Below are 25,782 nucleotides of genomic sequence, written 5' to 3'. Positions count from 1 at the left end.
AACAGTTTTTGGAAAGACGGTGGACTTACAATTTACACAGTCGGGACAGTTTTGTATTCCATTACTGACAAATAATATTTCAAGTAGAGTGGTTAAGGATGTGTTAATGGCAGTTGAAAATGGGACTTTAGCTGATAAAAAGCTTGTGGTATTAAAACTGCAACGGCAATTTGCACATCTGTCTCCTCGGAGGCTGAAAAAAGTTATTAGTAGAGCAGAGAAGGCCACTGGAAAGTATACACATTGGTTGAATGTACAGCATTCAGGGGAAGGAGTCAAGACAATGGATTGGGAAAATGAAGTTCAAAAATGGAGGGCACAGAAACACAGTGCCAGTTCAGATAATACATCAGATAGTGAACAGGTCCACAGGAAAAGGTCGAGAACTATTGAAAGGACATCCCACAGCAGAAGGGAAAGATCAAGCAGTAGCAGTACAGAACGAGATACCAGGCAGGAGAGGGGACATAGTTTATCAAGATCTCGGAAACATGAGTAAGACTACGAATACTAATAGGAGTAGAAGCCCACATACACGTGAGATTTTGGTGGCTTCAAATAAATTAGATGAAAAAGTTATCAAAGAAGCTAAACAGCAAGAATTGCATAGGTGGAGTGAATTTGGGGTATACACGGAAGTACCGGATAGGGGACAAAGAGCTCTATCCCACAGGTGGATTTGCACTCTATAAAAAGTGTCAATGAAAAGAGGTTACGGATAGGCATCGCAAGTTTGAAGCAGATGTTGGACAGAGGGGAAATAACAAAAATTAAATGGGTCGACAGGAGCTATCAACTGTCAGACTGTTTTACGAAAAGAGGGGCGAGTTCACAGAAACTTTTGGATATTGTTAATGAAGGGCGCTTGTTTCTGTGACTGTTTATTTTTTTCTTTCTCGTCCAAACAAAAAAAAAGGGGGTGAAATCAGGTGTGTGTTTTTGAGTTGCTTGAAATTTTGTTTTCACCTAATTATTTTTTTTCTCCAAGAAAGGGGAGACTGTTAAGTAATGGGTTAAGAGACATTGCAATTAGTTGTCTCATTTATATTAAGTATCCATTAATTGACACTGATATGTAAAGGGGCTTCAGGTGGCCTCTGGCAGGTGATGGATGGTTAGAGTTTTGTGCAAAGGCTGTTGGAATGAAATAAATGTGTGTTTGTGAAAAAGGAACAGAACTTTAGATTCTTCATATCACAGCAACTAAAACGTCTAACACTCCGATGGGGTCTGGCCCGCGATCGGGGCCCACCGATCGGCGGGCCGGCCTCCTCCCCCCCCCCGGGCCTACCTCCTTCCGCGCGCGACCCCAGAACACCGGCTCCATGTTGGTGAGGGGCCGGCGTGCGTAAGACGTTCCCCGTGCATGCACAGGATGGCACGGCCCAACTGCGCATGTGCAGGATTGGGCTGCCCCAACTGCGCATGCGCGGGTTGGTGCGGTGCCTATTTGGCCCCCTGTGGGGGCCAGAATAGGTTGTGTCCGGGCCCTGTTTGGGCCATTGTGAAATGCGACGGCGTTCACGACGGCGCGAAAACATGGCCTCAATATCGGAGAAGCGCCCCCATGGTTTCCATCTTAGGTCGAACTGTTCTACCAGTCCCCTAATGATGTATTTGACCTTCTCCAATGAGGTCACCCAACCAAGCTGAGGCACTGGGAACAGTAGGAGACTTCCACCCAAGCAGAACTCGTCTCCAAGCTATCAACGAGGCGAAGGTGAGGACATCCGCCTTCACCCCTATCTACAGAACCGGCAAGTCCGATACCCCGAAAATAGCAACCAACGGACATGGCTCCAGTTCGACATTAAGAATTTCCATCGTGACTTTCGGTGACGGTGGGCGGGAGGCGGCCGCACAATGGAGGGCTCCCATTCAGGAACGGCATTTTCGGGGCTTTAAGCCCGGTCCCAGGGTCCACGGAGGCGCCAGAAGCAGGGAGAAGGCACGGAGCAGGCACAGTGAAGGCACAGGAAAATAAAAGAAAAATGTCGAGGGTGAGCAAAAAAATGGCCTTTAAAAAAACAGCTGCAGGCCCGTCGGGGAGTGGAAAGGTCACCGCGGGGTCAGCAAGGAAAATGGAGGCTGGAGCACCAGGGGAGGCCGCATTGCTTACGGCTGAAGAAATAACTAAGGTGATGGCGGCGGAATTCGAAAAGCAGTTGGCGCAGATTGCGAAATGCATGGAGACGGTGAGGAAGGAGAATGAGGGAGGTTTTGAGTGTGCTGGTGGAGGAGGCGGTTTCCCCGGTGAGGACGGAGGTGGCGAGCGCTGTGGCGGAGGTGCGAGAGCAAGGGGAGGCGCTGAAGGAAGTGGAGGAGACATTATTGCAGCACAGTGATCAACTCGCCTCGATGGGGAAGGAGATGCGGAAGGTGATGGGCACTAACAAGGATCTGCGAGGAAAAATGGAAGACCTGGAAAACAGATCCAGGCGACAGAATTTGAGGATTGTGGGGCTGCCCGAAGGAGTTGAAGGACCGAAGCCGACTGAGTATTTTGCCGCGATGCTGGCAAAACTATTGGGGGAGGGGGAGGATCCCTCCCGATATTAACTGGATCGGGCTCATCGGTCGTGGAGGCCTGTACCAAAGGCGAGTGAGCCGCCAAGGGCAGTGATTCTGTGCTTCCGTAGGTACAGTGCGAAGGAGAAGGTCCTGAGCTGGGCCAAGCAGAAGCGGGTGGTGCAGTGGGCTGGAGCTGGTCTACGTGTATACCAGGACTTTACGGTGGAGCTGGCGAGGCTGCCTTCAACCTGGTGAAGAGGGCACTGTACATTAGCAAGGTGCGGTGCGGCATTGTATATCCAGCGAAGCTGAGGGTGACTTACAAGCTCAGGGACTTTTATTTTGGAACGGCGGAAGCAGCGGAGGAGTTTGCGAAAGCAGAAGGACTGTGGTAGAACTGACAAATTGAGGAATGGCCATGTGCCGATGTAACCTCATGACTGTATTTTCTTCTTTTTTGTATCACTGCGCGCGGGTGTAGAGGCTAAAGGAGCCAATGTTGTATATATTTGGACAAGGGAAGGGACGGGACTTACACTCGAAATGAGGGCTCTTTGGGGTGTAGGTGGACATGTGTGGTTGGTGTGCTAAAAGGGGATCTTTGGGCTTTCCTGGGGCCGGGCAAGTGGGAAAGGGACCCGGGCGGGGGCCTCCACGCTGGCCGGTTTAAGCCGGCCAGTGAACGGGAGTGAGGTGGGGGGAGGGGCTGAGTGGTCTAGCCGGGGTGGAAAGTTGGGGGAAGGAACCGAGGTTGGGAGGAGGAGTTTTACAAGAGGCAGTGGATGGGAGGAGCTGGAGACTTGGGGTGGGGTGGGGGGGGTTGGGAGCGGTGTAAGATTAAGGGTGACTACGGGTAATCCCTGATTCCTTTTTGTCATTTGTTTATGTAAACATGCGGGTGGAGGTTTGGGGGTCGGTGGGTAGATTGTTGTTATTATGGGGACTGACATATCTTGCTGACTATTGTTTATTGTTGATGGATGTAAATGTGGGAGAAAATGTGAAAAAGGAGGCGAATAAAAAATTTTTTAAAAAGAAGAAGAAAAAAAGAATTTCCATCGTGACCTCCGGTGATGTCACGTGGGAGCAAGATGCACTAAAAGTGGCTCCTGGCTGGGTCTTTGTTTTTGATCCCTTTTACTGGTCTTTTTGCGGATTTTGATGACCACACACCAGTTATGGGGTTAGAGAACTGTTCCTCGATGGAGTTATGTTGAAAACGTCATCAAAGAAGCCTAACGTGAATAAAGCTCAGGAGGGTAGCCCATCGAAGGAAGGTGAATTACACCCATTACTTTTGTCATGTGAGAGTACCTTTAAGACATGGATGTTTAAGCAATGTACCTTTAAGAAAACAGTGATGTCAGAGAGTGGGTGGAGCTGAGCTCAGGTCAGCCATTTTGAAGTTTCAGTTTGGAGGAAGAGAGCTTGGGGAGTGTCTGTGTTTTGCAGTGATCTCTGCCATGAAAGACTATCTCTGGATCATTTGGGTGATTTAAACTCATAATAGTAAAGCCTTTAACCTGATATGATTCTGTTTAAAGGTGTTAAGTTTCTTGGAAGTTTGAAGGAACATTTTGAGGAATTATTTACTGTTGTAATATTTTCTGAGTTATCTTTGAAGTAAGGGGTGTTAAGACATCCAATGTTTATTTAAGATGTTAAATTGAGTTCATGCAATAAATATTGTTTTGCGTTTAAAAACACACGTGTCCATAATTGTAATCCCACACCTAGGGAACAAGGCGTGTGCTAGGAAAAGCAACAAATAGCATTAAAGGGAGAGGTTGGTTGAACTCCAGGATACATTTTGGGGTTCTGAAAACGCCTCGCCCATAACACTTTTGACACATTGGTTGCAGTGATGACGCAGGAGCTGGAGAAATTAGGCAAACAAATTGATTGGCAGTTTGAGTGGCAGTGCAAGGAGGTAAAAGAATCCTTTAAAGCCACTGTTGAGGAGGCTCTGGGCTCAATTCAGGAGCAGTTGGTAAACAACTCGAATGCAGTTAAGGCATAGGTGAGACTTTCAAGGTGTGGAGGAGGCTATCCGTTTTCATAACTACCAAAGGAGTTATGGTAGTTATACCATATGTGGATTGGGTGAAGAGGATCTGGAATATCGAATGGGATGGGCAAACAGTGCGGGTATATCAGGATATTGGGACTGAGCTAGCGAAGGGGCATGTGGCCTTCAACAGGGTGAAGGTTGTTTTCTACAGCAAGGGTCTGAGATTCGGGGTGGTGTACCCGACGAGGTTACGGATCACCATGGACTCGAAGGATAATTTGTTTTGATACACTGGAGCAGACAGAGGCCTTCATCAGGGAGACAAATTGCGGCCATTGTATGATGGACTCTGTGTATGAAGGGGGGGGCTTGTGTTCAGTACTTATGCCTTTGTGGATTATGTGTTTTTGACCTTGTTTGGAGGGGGCTTTAATGAAGTTGACGGGATGGTTTTGTGTGTCTTGGAGTGGATGGTGGCTTGTTAATGATGGTGGGGTGGTTGTTGTTATTGAGGAGGAGGGTCTTGGCTGATGGTCACTTTGCTAGCGATGAGGTGAGGGGAAGCCAGCAAACAGGAGTGGAGGGGAGGGAGAGGCTGCGGTCTGTTTTGCTCGTGTGGGTGGGTTACAATGGGCCTTGCTGTTTGTTTGTATGATGGGTGGGGATGGAAGAGTGCTGCTAATAGTATCCAAGGTTTTTTCTTTGTCTCACCTTAGGGGTGGAGCGGGCGGCCACCTTAGGTGATCTTGGGATCCGGGGATTTTGATAAATCACGGTGATGTTTGCTGGCTCGAGGGGTGGGGGGATTGAAAGACCCCCGACAAGGTTGATCATCTTGAAAGTGTGGTCTTTTGGGGGACAGTGGAGAGGGCTAGGGTTTTTCCCATTTGAAAGGTTTGGGGACCAATGTGGTGTTCCTGCAAGAGACTCATCTTTGGGTGCGGGACTACATCAGGTTGCGGAAGGCTTGGGTGAGCCAGGTTTTGACAGTAGGTCAAGGAGGGTGGTGATTTTGGTTAGTAAGAGCGGTGGTGCCAGCGCCAGACATAATGTGTCATTGGATGCTGAAAAGGCCTTCGATAGGGTTGAATGTGGATAGTTATTTAAAGTTCTGGGAAATTTGGATTCGGGCCTGGGTGCGGCAGTTGTATGAGGCACCGTCAATTAGTGTGCAATGTAACACCATGAGTTTGGGATCCATCAGGTTGTATAGGGGGATGAGGCAGGGTTGTCCTATGTCTCTGTTGTTGTTCACGTTAGCGTTAAGCCATTGACAATTGCCTTGAAGGACTCCAAACAAGTTGAGAGGGATTGTCTTGTTGTATGTAAGGGACCCGAGGACAGATTGTAGGGATATTGGAAAGGTGCAGTTCTTTTTCGGGGTATAAACTGAATGTTGGAAGAGTGAGCATTTAGTGGTTGGTCCCTCGAGGGGGGCAGCAGAGGTGAGGGGGCTGCCTTTTCACTGTGCTGGGACTAGCTTTCGTTATCTGGGGGCCCAGATGGTGCGGGACTGAGCGCAGCTTCACAAGCTGAACTTCACTAGTTTGGCGAGTTGGGCGAGGGTGGATCTGTAGAGATGGGACAGCCATCCATTGTCTCTAGCGGGCTGGATGGAGGTGATTAAGATGAACATCTTGCCAAGATTCTTGTTCTTGTTTCAGTGCCTTCCGGTCTTCCTGCCTCAAGCGCTTTCCAGGGGTTGGAGCGGCTCATTACGGGGTCCATATGGGTGGGGCGATCGCCTTGGATTCGGAGGGGGGTCTTATTGAAGGATTGGCAGGCAGGGGCTTTGGCACTGCCAAACCTGTTGTTTTACTATGGGCGGCCAAGGCGGAAAGATATTGGATTGGTTTATGTGTCAGGATGCTGTCTGGGCAAGGATGGAGTCGGGGTCATGTCTGGAGGTGTCGGGAGGTGACCCACTAATAATCACATGCCTGCCACTAGGATCAGTCATTATCTTAACAAACGAAAATTGAACCCTTTTATTGATCAGAATTGTCCCCCCACCCCGAGCACTACCTCCAAAGCCAGATTGAAATAATTGACCCACCCACCCCTTTCAGAACCTTGTCTGGTCCCTTACCCCTAAATGAGTCTCTTGCAGAAACAACACATCAGCATTCAAGCTTATGCAAACACCCTCGACCTTTTCACTGGGCCATTCAACTCCCTTACGTTCCAGGTGACCAACCGAATTGGGGGCCTCCTACTCCCCCTCGATCTGGAGTCAGACATTTCCACCAAGAGGGGTCATTCAAAAAGTATAGGCACCAGGCCCACCCAAGATGGTCACCAAACCCACCAGCAAGACAAAACAAAGAAAAAACTGTAGTCACTGTCAGCAAACTATCCCTACCACCCACTCCCCCTCCCACCCCCCCTCCCCCCCCCCACAGTGTTACGCCCAAATTTGCATATAAATAACCGTAAGTGGACAAAAACCACTAAACCCTACTTCTACTAACCCTAACCCCCAAACAAAATGAAAACGCCAAGCTCATTATCCAAAACCAAACTAATATAATGAGCTGCAACTACCCCCACCACTCCGCTCTCATTAGCCAACCCTTCAGCTAGCAGAATGAGGAAAAATATATATTGTTTTTATAAATGTAAGAGTACCCAATTCATTTTGCCCAATTAAGGGGGAATTTAGTGTGGCCAATCCACCAAGCCTGCACATCTTTGGGTTATGGGGGCGAAACCCACGTAAATACAGGGAGAATGTGCAAACTCCACACGGACAGTGTCCCAGAGCCAGGATCCCCAACCCCATATCTACATGTCCACCCCCAACAACGGAAAACCTCACCGAAACCTCCAACTCTCACCCAACCCGGTTTTTTGGTTTTTTTTTAACAGAAGATTTCACATCCTCCGGTGCATCTAAAAAATAATCTTTCACCTCAAAAGTCACTCTGCCGAGTACACCAACCCAAATCGAACTCCACTCTTATACAGTGTAGCTTTAACCTGGTTAAATGCCACCCACTTCCTTCCCAGCAACGCACCGACGTCTTGATAAATCCTGATAATGTGGCCATCCCATTTACAGTTGCGATGATCCTTGGCCCACCTCAAGACCCGTTGCTTTTCCGGAAAGCTGTGTAACCTCACAATAACAGCCCGTGGTGGTCCGTTGGGACAGGGTTTTTGTTGGAGTGTCCAGTGGGCTCAATCCAGCTTGGGAGGGGACGTGAATCCACCCTCCCGCAACATCTTTGAAAGGTATTTGGTAGGAGTTTGGCATTCCATTCCCTCCAGCAACCCCACGATCCGAATATTCTGCCTCCTGGAACGATTCTCCAAATCATCTGGCCTTCAGTACTTTATTCACACCGGCCATCTGAGACATCTCAGCTTCCAGAGGGGCAATCTGGTCGCTATGCCCCAAGAGAGCCACACCCACACCGCTTTATCGCAGTGCCATGCGCTTTTACCGCATCAATGGCCTTCTCCAACACTGACCGAATGGGAACTGATGTGTTGGCTACACAGCCGAACCAACACGGTTGCGAATGGTTCAACTCAGTTTTATTACTAACATTTATTTACAGTGGTAAACTGGTTACTGAGGTTCGATCATAATCCTAGAATCTGTGGACCTATTCCTAATACTATCTTGTAGTGGCTCTCAGCACATGGTGGATGTCTGAGTGGCTTGCTATGAGCTCTGTGCCCTGAGCTGTCTCTTGCTGGAATGCCCAGGAAGTGTCGTGTTCCCTGTTTTGTACTGTGTATTCTCTTGCCTGTGATTGGCTGTGTGTTGTGTGTGTTGATTGGTCCGTTGATCTGTCCATCAGTATGTATGTATGTTTGTGCTATGATGTTTACCTGAATATCATGACATCCCCCCTTTTTACAAGAACATGTGCCTACGTGGTTATAAATAGAGATGTGTACTGAGTGCAGCTAAATATGTGTGCGTGCAATATCTACAACATGTACATGGGGCTAAACTATATACAAGGGGCGATGTCGGGTGCGACAAAACAAAGAGGTTTTACCATAAACAAAGAACAGGGAAATGTTGAACGACAAAACTAACTCCTGTAACGACAAGGAAGAACAGAAACATACTAACACAGTGGTATTATGAGTTCAATGTACAAACAGGCTCATAAGTCCAGTCTAGGAGGTGGGCGACGAATTCGGGTTGACCGCCTCAAGGATGGGTCTGGATCGTTGGTTGTGGGCACCAGAATGGATGGCACAGTGGTCCTGAGGGCGCGACCCATCAACAGCTGGGCTGGTGAGAGGCCAGTGGCTAGTGGGGCCGAGCGATAGGCCAGCAGGGGGAGCAGAAGTCCGACCCAGCAGCAGCAGCCTTGCAGAGGAGCCGCTTAACGATGTGAACGCCCTTCTCCGCCTTTCCATTGGACTGGGGATGCAGAGGGCTGGACGTCACGTGTGTGAAGCCATATGAAGCAGCAAAGGACGACCATTCCTGGCTGGCAAAACAGGGCCCATTGTCCGACATGACCGTAATCGGAATGCCGTGGCGAGAGAAGGTGTCTTTTCAGGCGCTTATGACAGCGGACGAAGTCAAATCGAGCAGGCGTATGACCTCTGGATAGTTGGAAAAGTAATCAATGACGATTACATAGTCCCTGCCAAGCGCGTGAAAAAGGTCCACACCCACCTTCGCCCAGGGGGATGTCACCAGCTCATGGGGCTGAAGCGTCTCAGGAGGTTGCGCCGGTTGAAACCTTTGGCAGGTGGTGCAGTTGAGCATCATATTGGCAATGTCATCACTGATGCCCGGCCAGTATGCCGCCTCTCGGGCCCTCCGTCTGCACTTCTCGACCCCCAGGTGGCCTTCGTGTAGTTGGTTGAGAAACAGCTTGCCCACAATCTGGTCCAGCTTTAGAAGGACACCATCAATGGCGGCCAAGTCGTCTCGGACATTGTAGAACTGCGGACACTGTCCTTTGAGCCACCCTCCCGTCGTGTGGCGCATCACCCGTTGTAGAAGGGGGTCGGCCGCAGTCTCCCGGCGAATACGGGCCAGACTGGAGTTGTCAGCTGGCAGATTTGCCAATGTGAAGGCCACCTGAGCTTCGACCTGACAGACAAACCCCTCCGAATCGGGCGGTGTGCTCACTGCTCTAGATAGGGCATCTGCAATTATATGGTCCTTTCCCGGGGTGTAGACCAGTTGGAAGTCATACCTCCTGAGTTTAAGTAGGATGTGCTGGAGGCGAGGGGTCATCTCGTTCAGGTCCTTATTTATGATGCTGACCAGGGGGCGATGGTCAGTCTCAACGGTAAACTGGGGGAGACCATACACGTAGTCATGGAACTTGTCTATTCCAGTCAGCAAACCCAGGCACTCCTTTTCGATCTGCGCGTAGCGCTGTTCTGTGGGGGTCGTGGCCCGCGAGGCATAGGCTACCGGGGCCCATGATGCAGTGTCATCCCGCTGTAGGCGTACCGCCCCAATGCCAGACTGGCTGGCATCAGTGGGAATTTTTGTGTCACGAGATGTGTCGAAAAACGCCAATACCAGGGCTGTGGTGAGCTTAATTTTGAGCTCCTTCCATTCCTTCTGGTGTGTGGGCAGCCACTGGAACTCCGTGGACTTCTTGACGAGGTGGCGCAGAGCCATCGTGTGGTAGGCAAGGTTGGGAATGAACTTCCCCAGGAAGTTGACCATGCCTAGGAAGCGTAGCACTGCTTTCTTGTCAGCCGGCTGCGGCATGGCTGTAATGGCGCTCACCTTGTCTGCATCCGGACGGACCCCTGACCAGGAAATGTGGTCCCCCAGTAACTTCAGCTCGGTTTGGCCGAAAGAACACTTGGCTCGGTTGAGGCGCAGGCCGTTTTATCGTATACGCGCAAAGACGCGCTGGAGACAATTGTTGTGCTTCTGTGGTGTGGTGGACCAGATGATGACGTCGTCCACGTAGACGCGCACCCCTTCGATGCCCTCCATCATCTGCTCCATGATCCTGTGAAAGACCTCAGATGCCGAGATGATGCCAAATGGCATTCTGTTATAGCAGAACCTGCCGAAAGGGGTGTTGAAGGTGCACCGCTTTCGGCTGGACTGATCCAGTTGGATCTGCCAAAAACCCTTCGAGGCATCCAGTTTTGTGAAAATTTTAGCCCGAGCCATTTCGCTCGTGATCTCTTCCCGTTTGGGTATGGGGTAGTGTTCCCTCATTATGTTGTTGTTGAGGTCTTTTGGATCAATGCAGATCCGGAGCTCGCCGGAGGGCTTCTTAACACACACCACGGAGCTGACCCATGGCGCGGCTCCGTTACCCGGGATAGCACCCCTTGGTCCTGGAGATCCTGCATCTGCTGCTTGAGGCGGTCTTTGAGTGGCGCTGGGACCCTGCGAGGTGCGTGAATGACCGGGGTAGCGTCCAGTTTGAGCCGAATTCTGTAGGTGTAGGGCAGTGTTCCCATGCCCTCGAATGCCTCCTGGTTGTGGGCGAGGAGCGATTGGAGCTGTGCCCTGAATTCTGCATCCGGGAAGTCAGATGTCCCTTCTGGAGACAGAGCGTGGACTCGTTGCACGAGGTGGAGAACCTTGCATGCCTGTCCGCCAGCAGGGAGTCCTTTGATGATCCGACTACTTTGAATGAGAGTGTGGCCGTGTGTGTGTTGTGTGTCACCTGGAGCTGGCAGGATCCCATAGCCGGGATAACGTTCCCATTGTAGTCGACCATCTTGCAACGGGATGGCCGAATTGGTGGTCTGACCTTCATGGCGTAGAAGGCTGACCATGCTATGAGGTTGGCGGAGGCGCCAGTGTCCAGACGGAATGTTATCGGTGATCGGTTGACCGTTAGGGTGGCACACCATTCATCACCCGGATTGACAGTGTTCACTTGCAACGGCTGGTGGGTCCTGGCTGGAGACATCCGGTTCCCATCAATGACCGCAACACGGAAGGCATCCCGGTCGTCTGTGTCACTGGTCTGGAATTTTTTTTTTCAATTAAGGGGCAATTTAGCGTGGCCAATCCACCTACCTTGCACATCTTTGGGTTGTGGGGGTGAGACCCACACAAACACGGGGAGAATGTGCAAACTCCACATGGACAGTGACCCAGGGACTCTCTAACATCACTCTAGTGGGATTGTAAGCAAAGGTACCTCCAGAAACTGGGCAAAAAGGGCTAAAAATACAGTACCCTGGCGGGAGCCATCTTGTGTACCTCTTCCCCCTACATGCCGCCACCAAATGTCCCAGATGTTTATATTCTTGTTTGTCAGTGGAACATATTTTTCCTAGATTCTGTTGAACACTCTTGTAAATGTTTCCTATTACTGTGCTACGTCATTGTTTTCCAATATTGTTGTTCATTTTATTTTCCCAACTTCTCTGACCAGGCCCTCAAATTTGACTGATCTCCAAATTATTAACCTGGTCTTCGTTACCTTTGTCCTTCTTGATTATCTGAAACCATATTTCATTATGATCAATATTGCCCTATTTTTATTCCTATTGTTTACTCTGGTTCATTCCCCATCAAGAGATCAAGCAGCAAAGTCTCCCTTGCTGGGTTTCTTAAATACTGGGCCAGAAAGGAGTCTGACACACATTTTAGGAACTCTTATTCATTACCCTATTTAACTACCTCTTCCTGTCAATTATATTAAAAGTAGCTGAAAATCCAGCATGATTTTTACCAATTTCCCGAATTTGTCTGCATATTTCTACTTCAATCTCACTTCCACTATTAGGCAAGCTGCAGGTCACACCTATGAGTGTGATTGACCCTTTATTGTCTTTTATCTTTATTTACATGGATTATATTTCTGTATTAATGATTGCTGCATCACTTCCTAGTCTGACTGCAGAGATAGCAGATTAATTGGTATTAATCTTCGATTCCAGAAGGGGTACAGTGGATTGGAAAATAGCTAATTCAAGAAAGATGGGGGAGATCACGTGATGCGAGCATGGGAGCAGCAGCATTTTCACGAGTTCCTGCTCTGCTCATCTTTCACTTTTTGTTTTTATCCTTGTACATATTTATTTTATGTATTTTTTTGGTTGACGTGACTTTTACTATCTGCAGAGATTTGTTGGTCATGCTTCAACACGGAGTCGATTTGTTGATTTGTGGCAGCCGAAGGGAGTTGGGGTGGGGCCGTTGCCTTTGAGAGGTTTCCCACCCTGACGATACGGTGCACACCAAAGATGATAGCTGCTAGCGATGAAGGTGATCTGTCTGATAGTCTAAGACCAATTTCAAAAGTTGCGAGGTGTCTTTATGAAGGCAATTGCAGAGCACAAGGAGGTTCTTGTAGCACCGAGAACACCATCTCTAGTGCAAGCCCATCTCTGCTCAGTTGAGTCCCTGTTGCATGGCCTGTCTTCCATCCTGAGGAATCTGGGTGAGGACGAAGGGGAGCCAGTGAGGAGCCCAGTCGTATCTGGTGTCCAGTGAGGTGGTGGAGAAGTTCCAGCCGACTTTCCCAATCAGGAATCTCGATCTGGACGACAGGCAGCTTGGATTCGATGGAACACATTTAACCCAGCTCAGAGGTCTGGGGTTGGGTTGGCCTTCCTGTAGATTTAGTATACTTAACTTTCAAAAAGTATTTGATAAGGTGCCGCATTAAAGATTACTACTCAAAATAAGGGCTCATGGTGTTTGGGGATAACATATTAGCACGGACACTGGATTGATTAGCTAACACGAAGCAGAGAGTAGGGATAAATAGGTCTTTTCTTGATGGGAAGATATAACAAGTAGAGTGCCACAGGGATCAGTGTTGGGGCCTCAACTATTTACAATGTACATCAATGATCTGGATGAAGGGACCAAATGGGGCTAAAGTTTCCGCTGACATCAGGTTAGGTGGAAATTAAGTTGCAATGAGGAGCTTGAGAATCTGCAATGGGTTATAGAAGAGTTAAACGAGTGAACAAAAATTGGCAGATGGAGTATATAGTGGGAAAATGTGTACTTGTTCACTTTTGCGGGAAGAATAGAAAGACTGTTTACTATTTAAATGGGGAGAAACTGTAGAACTAGGTGGTGCAGAATGATGTGTGTGTCCTGGCACACGAGCCACAAAAGGTTAGCATATCGGTACAGGAAGTGATTAGGAATGCCAATAGAATGTTGGCCTTTATTTCAAGGGGAATGGAATATAACAATGGAGAAGTGTTACTGCAGCTATGCAGGGCATTGGTGAGACCACATCAGGAATAATAATAATAATAATCATCTTTATTGTCACAAGTAGGCTTACATTAACACTGCAATGAAGTTACTGTGAAAAGCCCTCAGTCGCCTGTTTGGGTACACAGAGGGAGAACTCACAATGTCCCAATTCACCGAACAGCACGTCTTTCGGGATTTGTGGGAGGAAACAGGAGCACTCGGAGGAAACCCATGCAGACACGGGGAGAACGTGCAGACTGTGCACAGACAGTGACCCAAGCCAGGAATCAAACCTGGGACCCTGGCGCTGTGAAGCAACAGTGCTACCCATTGTGCTACCCGTACTGTCTTGATACAGTCTTTGTCTTCTTATTTAAGAAAATATATATAATTGCATTAGCAGTGCAAAGATGGTTCACTCAACTAATTCCTGGGCTTGTCTAATGAAGAAAGGTTGAACAGGTTGGGCATATACCCATTGGAGTTTAAGAGAATGATCGGTGATCTTATTGAAACATGTAAGATCCTGAGGAACTTGACAGGGTGGATATCGGAGGATGTTTACACTTGTGGGGGAGACTAGAACTATGGGACACAAGAACAAGATATCTCCCTTTCAAGACGGGGATGAAGAGCATTTTCTTCTCTGAGGGTCTCTACTCTGTGGAATTACCTTCCCGAGAGAGCAGTGGTGGCTGAGTCATTGAATTTATTCTAGGCTGAGTTAGATAGATTTTTGGTAGATATGGGAGTCGAGAGTTAAAGGGGGGAGTGGTGAGGCAGACAGGAAAGTGGAGTTGACACCACAACCAGGTCAGTCACAATATAACGAATGGTGGAGCAAAGTTCAAAAGGTTGAATGGCCTACTCAGTCCGATGTTCTTATTGTATCATCTCTATTAAGCACACCTGCTCCAGCTCTCCCTTTCTCTTGTGAAACTGTTGTTCCATAAAATCTATTTCTTCCTGGCCATTTATGTCCTAATCTCTCTTTCCTGTTTCATTTATATTTCAACTGGTTTCATTTCACTCAGGCAGTGAAGCATCAGGAAGGGATAAAGGAGCTTCCCCTGGTGGTTCTCTAAGCAAGTGCACCGTAATTGAACCAGTTTGTGCCAAAATGCTCCTGGCATATTGGTTTAACCAATACTCAATTTTCACTGCTCATCCCTGTACTTTCACAAAGCAAGCTGCTGGTATACAGCATTTAACAACCCTTTAAGATGCCATTACCTCTGAATGTACCTCCATCTTCCCTTCAGGAGCCTGGCAGAGTACTTGTTAAAGAATGTCCAAGTGTAAAAACCTTTAATTACGCCTCAGTTAAAGGGCAGCACGGTGGCACAGTGGATAGCACTGCTGCCTCAAGGCGCCGAGGTCCCAGGTTCGATCCCAGCTCTCGGTCACTGTCCGCGTGGAGTTTGCACATTCTCCCCGTGTTTGCATGGGTTTCGCCCCCACAACCCAAAGATGTGCAGGGTAGGTGGATTGGCCACGTTAAATTGCCCCGTAATTGGAAAAAATGAATTGGGTACTTTAAATTTTAAAATAAATAAATAAATAAAGCCTCAGTTACAGTATTGTGTATAGTATTGGGCTCCATACTATAGCGAGGACATTGAAGCTTTCAAGTGGGTACGACTCAAATACTGTGTGGTATAAGGAAACAGAAATATAAAGACAGACTTACAATTTTGCCCTCAGGCTTTAACATCCTAACCCCCTTGCCGACCCCTACCTGAACACCCCAATTACCTTTCTTCGGAAGACCCCGGCCTTTCCCGGATCGCGATTTCTTGTCTCCCATTTTGCCTTTGGAGCTAGGAGCCTCTGCATTGTCGGAGAAGGAATCGCGGCTGGACTCGGAGTCACGCGACGAATTCCTTCTCAACTTTCTCTTGGCCTTGGCACTGAGATGGGCTTCATGCAACTCCTCCTCCCGCGACATCTGGCTCCCATCTTGCTCTGCTTTGTTTCCATCTTTGATCGGAGCACAGCTGTCAGGTGCTGCAAAACATGACCGCAATGACTTGCATTTACATAGCATCCGTAACGTGGCAAAACCTCCCAATGTGCAGAAGAGTCATATTGTTTTTTTACAGCATTTTTTTTGCTTTTAACCCAATCTGCAGTTATGGGCCAGGGTTTAGAAACTCCAAAGTATATTATGAAGTCCAACCTTTATGTTGAATTTAGCTAGGATGAGCACAAGAGCCTTCCCTTCAGGTGTGATTCAACAGTCTGCCCAGACACTTTAATCAAAACAAGCTTTATTCCAATAACTTAGTTAACATATATATATATATTTAAAAAGACACAGCAAGAATTTTTATCAATTACAAACATAAAAACACCACACAGCTACAGTAATCTATGTATAACACTTCATGAATACCCCCTTAACTGTTCCAATTCAAAAACAACAACCCATAAACCAAAATTCCTTTTTCAAGGGCGTGGCCCAGCACTCTGCATTCTCACTTGAATGAGGCTGGCTTTCCCTGAGATTCTTCTCCCGTCTCACCAGCAGGTTTAAACTCTTTCCAGAAAGCAAACTATATATTTTAAATTACTAAAGCAGGTAGCTATACCCAATGGTATTTTTTTTACCGGAACTCTTTAAATAAAAACATAGAAAGACAGGGGGAAAAAAACATCCCTTTCTCCCCGAGTCCACAGCAGTCAAACTGAAAATGAAACAAAAACAAATCTCAAAGCCACAGCTCAGCTCCACCCACAAAATTGCATCACAGAAGCCATGAGATAAGACAAAAATCTTTCTTAAAGGGACACTCCCATAACAATGCTTCACATGAATCTTCAAAGTTGACATTGAGGCAAAAGAGAAGATATTATAAGAGGTGATCAAATGTTGGCTTATGATATAGGTTTGAAGAGGCGCTTTAAAAAAGAACATTGTTTTTGGGCACCTTTCAGAATCTCAAGGTATTCCAACTCACTGGATAGCCAATGAGATACTTTTGAAGTATAGTCACTGTTGTAATTTTGGGAAATGTAGCAGCCAATTTGCACATGACAAGCTCCCACAAACAGGAATGCAATAAAAGACCAGATAATCTGTTGCTGTGATATTGGTTGAGGCATAAATATTGAACAAGCCACAGTGGAAAACCTTCCTATTCTTCTTCACAATGTTGCCCAAATCATCATTTGCATCATGAGAAGGAAGACTTCGATCAACTTCTCTTCTAAAAGATGGCACCTTCAACAGTGCAGCACTCACTCAATGCTGCACTTGCTTGTCAGCATAGATATTGGTGCTGAGGTCTCTGGCACAATGGTTAGCACTGCTGCATCACAATACCAGGCACCAGGGACCCGGGTTCAATTCCGACCTTGGGTTTGGATAACTGTGTGTGTGGAGTTTGCACATTCTCCCCCCAGTGTCTGCGTGGGTTTCCTTCGGGTGCTCCGGTTTCCTCCCACCATCCAAAGATGTGCAGGTTAGGTGAATTGACCATGTTAAAACGTTAGGTGCGTTGACCACTTAAAGTGCCCCTCAAGTGTCTAGGGATGTGCAGATTAGGTTACGGGGATCCGGCTAGGAATTGGGCCTAGGTTGGGAGCTCTTTCAGAGAGTCGGTGCAGACATGAATGGCCAGACGGCCTCCTTCTGCACCGACGAAACCACTGAGTCACACACCTCAAGATTCTGAGCTAAAGTATTAATGTTCTCAATCAACAGGCAACACTGGCAGCAAGTCTCATCCATGGGTACCAAGTTGACCATTTCCCAATAGCAGGATGTAAATTGACCTCCCTGTTAGAAATCAGCTGGGTGGCACAGTGGCGCACTGGTTAGCAATGCTGCCAATGGCGCTGAGGACCCGGGTCCGAATCCCGGCCCTGGGTCACTGTCTGAGTGGAGCTTGTACATTCTCTCTGTGTCTGCATAGGTTTCACTTCACAACCCAAAAATGTGCAGGGTAGATGGATTAGCCACGCTAAATTGCTCCATAATTGGAAAAAAATAATTGGGTACTCTAAATGTATTTTTAACATTTTTTTAAAAATTAGAAATCAGCTGCCGGTTGGCTCCTGTGTCTGATACAAGTACAGAAGGATGCTATTCGGCACTTTGGAGGGGTATCCAAAAGGGTCTAACTCCCCTCAGCCAGCATTTAAAAAAATTGAGAACATAAATATTAAAAATATAGGAGCCGAGTATGGCCATTCAGCCCACCGTGCCTGCCCAGCCGTTCAACACAATCACAGCCAATCACTTTCGTGTATTATCCCCATATACCTTAAGTACTTTGATTTTATCGATCTCTGTTTCGAATATACTCAATGACTGAGGATTCACAGCTTTCTGGGATACAAAATTCTGCAGATCCACAACTCATGAACTCATCTCAGACCTAATTCCCGTAACAGCCTCCCCGAACAGGCGCCGGAATGTGGCGACTAGGGGCTTTTCACAGTAACTTCATTTGAAGCCTACTTGTGACAATAAGCAATTTTCATTTCATAAATGGCCAACCCCTTATCATGACCCCCTGGTTGTAGACTCTACAGCCAGGTAAAACAAAGTATCGCCATCTACTCTAACTCCGAATGTTATATGTGTCAATCAGATTACCTCTCATTCTTCTAAACTCCAGGGAATATAAACCTGGTTTACTCAACCTCTCATAGGACAAAGCCCTCATCCTCGGAAAATTCATTACACTCCCTCTTCAGGCAAATACATCCCTGCTTAAGTAAGGAGACCAAAACTGTATACTTTATGACAGGTGTGATCTTACCGATGCCCAAGACAATGTCTGTGAGACATCCATGTTCTTATCCCCTAATCTGTAACAAAGGCCAACATACTATTTGCTTTCCTAATTCCTTGTTATAGTCGCATGTCAATTTTCTGTGGTTCACATACAATACCCCAACTGCAGCCACCTAAAATGGCTGATTCCCGATTAATTTGGCCAAACCCCGATGTAAAATGGCGAAATGAAAAGGCTGATGGGAAAATCAGCCAACAGTGCACAAACGGACAGCTGCAGACAGAACAGTGTATTCGGCTCTGGGGAAGTCGGCCCAGACCAATACCTGCAACCATTAGCAGCACATCAACACAGACATCTGCAGTTTAATCGGCTATCCCCGGGACCAATTGCAACAAATTAGCAATTGAAAGCCGATCCAGACCTCTCGGCGCCAGCAGTGGCTGAGACAAAGAAAGATGGACGACCACCCCCCGATCAAGGAATCGCCCATTATTGGAGCATATCGAACCCAGTGATTGGGACCAAGTCCAATCACTTGGGACCAGGGTCAAGGTCCGCCCCGAGAGGCGGGAATCCCCTGGGAACTATAAAGATAGGGGCCAAGTTCAGATCGACCCTTCTTCTCCTACTCGCAACCTTCGAGACCCTTCGACGAAAGAACAAGTAAGTCTTACTCCAGCGATCGCTACCAGATAGGTGTTCCAGACTATCGACCCGTACCAGCCTTTTTGAATCCCGCAGGCCAGACCTAATTCGATAGACCATTCGTTTCCCTGACCTGGTGGGCCATCACCAAAGTTAAGTATTAGCCTTTAGTGGTAGGTAATAGTCTAGAAGTAGGATTATTGTATAAGTATTTATTGCTGTATATAATAAATGATCGTTGATTTAACATTTACTAAGCGGTGTGCTGCATTATTAACCATTACTTGAGCTTGAACCACGTGGCGATATCAGAAAGATACCTGGCGACTCGTGAGCAAAGGTGACAGAATTAGAGCTAATAAAACTAAGGCTAATAAGAGCAACACAACATCAGGTTGTTTCCCCTTGTGGAAGAGTTTAGGACCAAAGGGCATGGTCAGGGTTAGAACAAGGGAATGAATAGGACATTGACATTGAGGTATGTCGCAACGTTTTCTTAAAACAGGGTAACTTCAGGTCACTGTGACAGGCTGTTAATGGTGCCATGTCTCCACAATATCAGTTGCTAAGCGTCACGTGTCAGCTTTCATTCAGTTGGTAACACTCCCGCCTCCAAGCCAAAGAATTTAGCACCTCCAGCAATGCAGTATTATGGAAGTGCTGCACAGCTGGAGGTGCTGTCTTTCAGATGAAACATTAAACCAAGGCCCACTGTGCACACTCAAGTGGACATATAAAGTCCCATCACACTGTTCAAAGAAATGTTATACAGTACTTAATAATAATCGTTATTGCCACAAGTAGGCTTACATTAATACTGCAATGAAGTTTCTGTGAAAAGCCCCTAGTCACCACATTCCGGCACCTGTTCAGGTACACGGAGGGAGAATTCAGAATTCTAAGCTGGTACTGGAATTGAACCTGTGCTGCTGGCCTTGTTCTGCATTGCAAACCAGCTGCCTAGTCCACTGAGCTAAACCAGCCCTAATGTAGGCAAACAAAGCAACCAATTTGTACACACAGGAACATTGAACTCAGGGTTCGGAGTAGGCCATTCAGCCCTACAAGCCTGCTCCACTATCCAATGAAGATTGTGGCTGATCTGGTTGTTGTCTCAACACAGCAAGCTCCCACAAACAGCAATGGGGTCATGGTCAGATATTCTGTTTTTGAGTGATGTTGAGGGCTAAACATTAGCCAGGGCACCAGGGAGACCTCTACTTCAAGCAGCGGCTGGCGTCTTTGGTATCCACCGGAGGGAAGACAGGGCCCCTGTTTAATATCAAAGTCAAAAGCAGACAGCCCCTCGTATATCTCCTGGATATTGTCAAGATCAAGTTGCTGGGATTCTGGCAAGTTCAAAAAAAATGTTCAACATATTATTTTGTCTTTCTGTGTAAGAGTGTGAACAAGAGTTTCTGTGTGTTTTACAGGCAGAGTACAAAAGAGGAAATAAAACAGGGTTCGAGAAAGAATTTGGGGTAGGGGTATCCTTCAAATGTCACAAGAAAGAAATCAGGGGGAGAATCCTCAAGGGCTTCTCTATGGTGACTGAAAGGACGGCCACCAATTTAAAGATGCAAAATCCACATTGCAGCCTGTGTACGAGAGCTGCCTTTCTAGATTAAATTCCAGGTTGGACAGCTGCACATTCCCAGCCACGCCCCTTCCTTTCCCTCCCCTCCCCTCTCAACAGCCAACCCTCTCCTTCCACATCTCCACAAGAGCGACTGGCACACTTGTCACGGTGCTTGACACTGGCAGATTTGTCAAATCATTAGAACAAACCAGTCAGTGAACTTCAAAGCAAATGTAATCCAAATAATGTCACAGACTGGGGAACGGCCATTTTGGGGGGGTGGGGGGGGGGGGGATTCAATTGGACAGAGACCCAACTGCTCAAACAAACATCAGGGTTCCACACATGATGAGGCTGCTTTTTTGTTGTCCATTAACTGTTTATTGTCTACCTATCGAAGAAGTGAAGCCAGCCTGTGCCCCAGTGGTAGCATTCCCAGCTCTGGGTCAGGGGTTGCAGGGTTCAAACACCACTCCAGAATGTCCTGCAAGTGGAATAAAAACAGAAAGTGCTGGATAAACTCAGCAGGTCTGGAAGCACCTGTGGAGAGAGAAACAGCTAATGTGTCGGGTCTAAATGACCCTTCTGTAAACATAAGTACAGATTGGGGTTACGGGTGGGAATTAAGGATTGGCACCCAGCAGGAGACTCATGTCCATTAGGGGGTGGCTGCACCCACCCCTTCTCTCCACCAACCTCATCCTATGGGATAGTGGAAATCCATAAAAGCCTCTCCCCACCTCAGTTAAACTGCCCTTTTGACCAATACGTAGATGGTTGTGGTCAAGGGTGGGGGTTTCATGTCATGGTCTGTCACATTGTTAACCAATCTGAAAATCCCTCCACTGCTCACCAAAGGCAGGGCGTAGAGATGCAAAAACAGGAGGATTGGGAGGTGAGCCCTGTGTACTTGGAAAGGGAGTCGATAATAATATTCAATTTATCTCCACTTGCTGCGAGCTCACTAAATTCTATTCCCACAGAAACATTCAGACTGTTATGGGCACAGGGTAACTTTCAGCATGAAGAAAGTGGTTTGATGGTAAACTTTCTCGGATTCCAAAGACTTGTGAATAGGGCTTTGCAATGAGTTTAGACTAACTCTCTCTTCACCAGCACCTCTAGCTGACTTTGTGAGGCTCACACTGTTGTAACATATTTCACAACCTCAGAAAATCACAAAGTCGCACATCTAATGAAGTTCTTTTGTGTTGATTGGTAATCATAGAATCCCTACAGTGCAGACAGAGGCCATTCGGCCCATCGGGTCTGCAGCGACCGTTCAAAAGACCACCCTACCTGGGCCCAATTCCCCATCCCATTCCTGCAATCCCACCCTAAGGGGCAATTTAGCATGGCCACTCCACCTAACTTGCACATCTTTGGACTGTGGGAGGAAACCGGAGCACCCGAAGGAAACCCACACAGACATGGGGAGAACGCGCAAACTCCACACAGTCACTCAAGGCCAGAAATGAATCCGGATCCCTGGCACTGAGGCAGAAGTGCTATCCACTCTGCCATTGTGCCGTCCCGTAATGTCAGAAAAGGGTCTCTGTTTGAAGAAGAGGAGGGGAGTTCTTTCCAGTCTTCTAATCAACACTCAATAAACATCACTAAAGAAGATTACTTGGCCATTATCACAGTGTTGTTTGGGGATCTTGCAGTGCAAAAATTGGCTGCCACGTTTTCGGACTCACAACAATGACTACACTTCAAAGCTACTTCCATGGTTGTGAAGAGCATTGTTCATGACAGGTGCTATACAAGTGCAAAAGAGATTAAGCCAGTCTGTTCATGGTCTTGGTGTCTGTCACCTTTGATCCCAAGATGAGTTTCTGACCTTATATTCATGCCATCATTAAGACTGCTTTATTCCGCTTCAGTCATCACCCAATGTTGCCCATCTCAGTTCATCCACTGCTGAAAGCCTCACCCATCCCTTCGTTAGACTGAACAATTCCAACAAACCCCTAGCTGGACTCCCATATTTTGCCCTCCCTAAACTGGAGGTCATCCAAAACATTATCTCCATTTCTAACTCTGAGCAAGTCCTGTTATTCTATCACCCCTGTACTCTCTGACCTACAATGGCTCTAAGCCAAGCACCAGCTGGTTTTAAAAATTCGGATCCACGTTTTCAAGTTCCTCCAATGGCCTCACCCCTCCCTATCTCTGAAATCCCCTCCAACCCCACAACCCTTTGAGGAATCCATCCTATTCCTATGAAGCCCCTTGGAATGTTTATTTACATCAGTGGTGCTGTATAAACACAAGGAGGTGGTGAATCTGGAGCAGCTTGCAGAGATAAAAAGGGGTGAGTCATGCATGGATGTGAACACGAGAATGAGAACTTTAAAATTCTAACAACGTCTTATTTATTTGTTCAAGCGATGTGGACGTTGTGTGCTGCACCAGCATGTATTGCCCATCCCTAATTGCCCTTGCACTGAGTGGCTTCCTAGGCCATTTAATAGTCACCTTGGGTGACTGTGGAGTTTGCAACTTTTTCCTCCTGTCTGTGTGGGTTTCCTCCCACAGTCCAAAGATGTGCAGGTTAAGTGGGATTATGGGGATAGGGCAGGGGAATGGGCCTAGGTAGTGTGCTCTTTAAGAGAGTCAGTGCAGACTCGGGTTGAATGACCTCCTTCAGCACTTTAGGGATACTATGATTGTTGTGAGTCTGGAGGTGCATGTAGGCCAGACCAGGTAAGGGCGACAGATTTCGTTCCCGAAAGGGCATTAGTGAACCAGATGGGTTTTTACAACAATCGACAATGGTTCATGGTCATCATTAAGGTTTTTAATTCCAGATTTTGAATGAATTCAAATTCCACCATCTGTGATTCAAACCCTAATCCCCAGCTTTGACAAAGAGCCATCCAGACTCAACTTTAGCTCTGCTAACTCTCCACTGATGCTGAGATTGTCATTTTCTATTTTTGTTTCAGATTCCAGCATCCGCAATAATTTGCTTTTACCCCAGGACATTACCCTGGGTCTCCTCGAGTCTCTGGACTGTCAGTGCAGCAACAATAGCAATACGCATCCGCCTCCCCCCAACACAGGAACACACAAATTAGGAGTAGGCCACTCGGCCCCTCAAGCCTGTTCCATCATTTAAGATCATGGCTGATCTCTTTGTAAAATTCCTGCCCATCGATAAAATCAATAGGCACTGATGGACTGCAAACCAATGTAGGTCAGCGATCACGGGGGTACTGGATCTTAATGCGAGTTAGGACATGTCCAGCAGAGTTTTGGGTGAGCTTGAGTGTATGGAGAGCACATCGGTGCCAACAAGATGCACCCACTATATACATTAGACAATTACTATGATTCCTATAATGTTCATATGGAGACGTGAAAGAGGAACTTTCATGCAAACTGCTAAATAAACTCTCAACATATAATAAATAAAATGTGATGCACAGAAAGCGAGGGTGGTATTTGAACACCACCTCAGTCTGTGAAATTTTCTATTAACAATTAATTGAAAAAAGAACACACTGATAATGGAAAGCTGTCCCTGTTCACAATTTCTTCAAATATCTTCATACTGCACACAAACATATTCTGCCCAAGAGATCTATACTGTTATTTATGCTCCTTATGAGAACCCCCCCTCCCTTACAATATTCATCTCTCCTTATCTATAATGTATCAGATACCACCTAGAGGTGAGTGCACTGGGTAAATATACTGACAAGCTCCAGAGGTTAAATTACCTACTGCTCCTAGTTTTTATGTTCTAAGAAATAACTGTTCTGTCTAATCACACCTTCGGGCTCTTGGTCTGTAGTCCTCAAGCACAAATCTGGTGTTCTTAATTAATAAGGGGACCAGGGATTATGGGGCGAAGGCAGGAGAATGGGGAGGATGAACACATCAGCCATGATCCAATGGTAGAGCAGAATTGATGGGCCAAATGGCCTAATTCTGTTCCTATATCTAATGGGCAAGATATCACTGCGCACTTCTTTCTGTCTGAAATAACCGGCAGATTCAGATAGGTCTCAAATGACTGAAATCGGGTACCCAAAGCATTGCCCTTTAAAGTATGCTGTCATCTTCAGCTGAAGTGAATCAGTGTCACTTTCCTTTTCAAGACTATTGAACCAGATCGCGCTTCTTAGAGTGACCGCGGCACAAACGCGGGGAGAACTTGTTGAAAGTTGCTGACTTTACACCAGCTAAACAATCTCAGGACAGGAGGAACAGGGTCACTTGAAGAAACACACTCTTGTGCCCAACTGCTCAAAAGCCTCGCCCTCGTCTGCCAACTTTCAAAATCTTGTCAACACAACATACCGGAGGCGTGATTAAGGCAGGCGCGCTGTTACTTGAGGAAAGACAGAAGCCTTTTCTATTACATTGACTACAAATGTTGAGACGGAAGACTCAAATTAACTACAAATGCTGAGAGAAAGAGATACCCTACATTAAAGACCCAGTTCAACTACCCCAAAGTCCAAACACAATTGGCTGGCAGTGTCCCCCCCCCCCCCCTCTTAATTCATCAAACGCATCGCATCGCACTCCCCCCGCCCCCCCAATAAACTTTCTAAATTCTGCAGAATTTCTCCTTACCCAAACCTTGTTTCCCCTCAGTCGCCATTGGCTCCTTTACTGTGTTTTTAAATTCCTCTCTCCAGGCTTCGGGTTGCAATAAACACACAGCCACCACCAACCTCGATCACTGTTTTATTTCAATGAATTATTTGGCTTGGATGCTTTCAGTTCTTCTTTTCGTCTTCACCCAACTTTTTCCTCCCCCTCTCTCGCCAGCTTCGCAAAATAAAAATGATTTTTAAAAAAACTTTCCCCAAATTGAAAACTTTTTCTTTTTCCACGTTTCAAATCACATGACCCCCCAAGCACCAATCCCCATTGGTTCACTGGGAGGGGCGGAGGGTGCTGAATATTTTTAAATCATAAATGTTTACTTGCTGATAGGAAGGCGAGCATTGCCTTTTGAGATCAGGCAAAGGACGTGAGCAAAACAGGAGTCCACAGTGAAATTTGCAGACAGCCCAGGGTTGGGCAGTCAGTTAATGAAACTGGTGGATCTGGGTGACATAAACCTCTTTGGAGAAAGGAAAGGTACATAGAATTGCACCGGGTGTTATCTCCACGCGAGTCTCTTCCCTCT

The 25,782-nt window shown here is 47.0% G+C and overlaps 1 protein-coding gene across 2 annotated transcripts in view; it reads right to left on the bottom strand.

The window, feature by feature from the left end:
* The window catches only part of LOC140426745 (programmed cell death protein 4-like), a 67,673-nt gene extending 42,179 nt beyond the window's left edge, over window positions 1–25,494 (bottom strand). The window contains exons 1-2 of one of the 2 annotated variants that reach the window (XM_072511880.1): window positions 25,221–25,494; window positions 15,414–15,665 (exon numbers count right to left, since the gene is read on the bottom strand). In XM_072511880.1, the coding sequence (XP_072367981.1) occupies window positions 15,414–15,665; window positions 25,221–25,248 (280 nt within the window). In that variant the 5' untranslated portion in view covers window positions 25,249–25,494. The remainder of the gene's footprint in view (window positions 1–15,413; window positions 15,666–25,220) is intronic. The other variant, XM_072511879.1, reaches the window with a different exon arrangement.
* Between the last annotated feature and the right edge of the window lie 288 nt (window positions 25,495–25,782).

Source organism: Scyliorhinus torazame, chromosome 7, assembly GCF_047496885.1.
Source record: "Scyliorhinus torazame isolate Kashiwa2021f chromosome 7, sScyTor2.1, whole genome shotgun sequence".
NCBI lineage: Eukaryota > Metazoa > Chordata > Chondrichthyes > Carcharhiniformes > Scyliorhinidae > Scyliorhinus > Scyliorhinus torazame.
The sequence above is the reverse complement of the archived record's forward strand: the minus strand, read 5'-3'. Positions and strand labels throughout refer to the sequence as shown.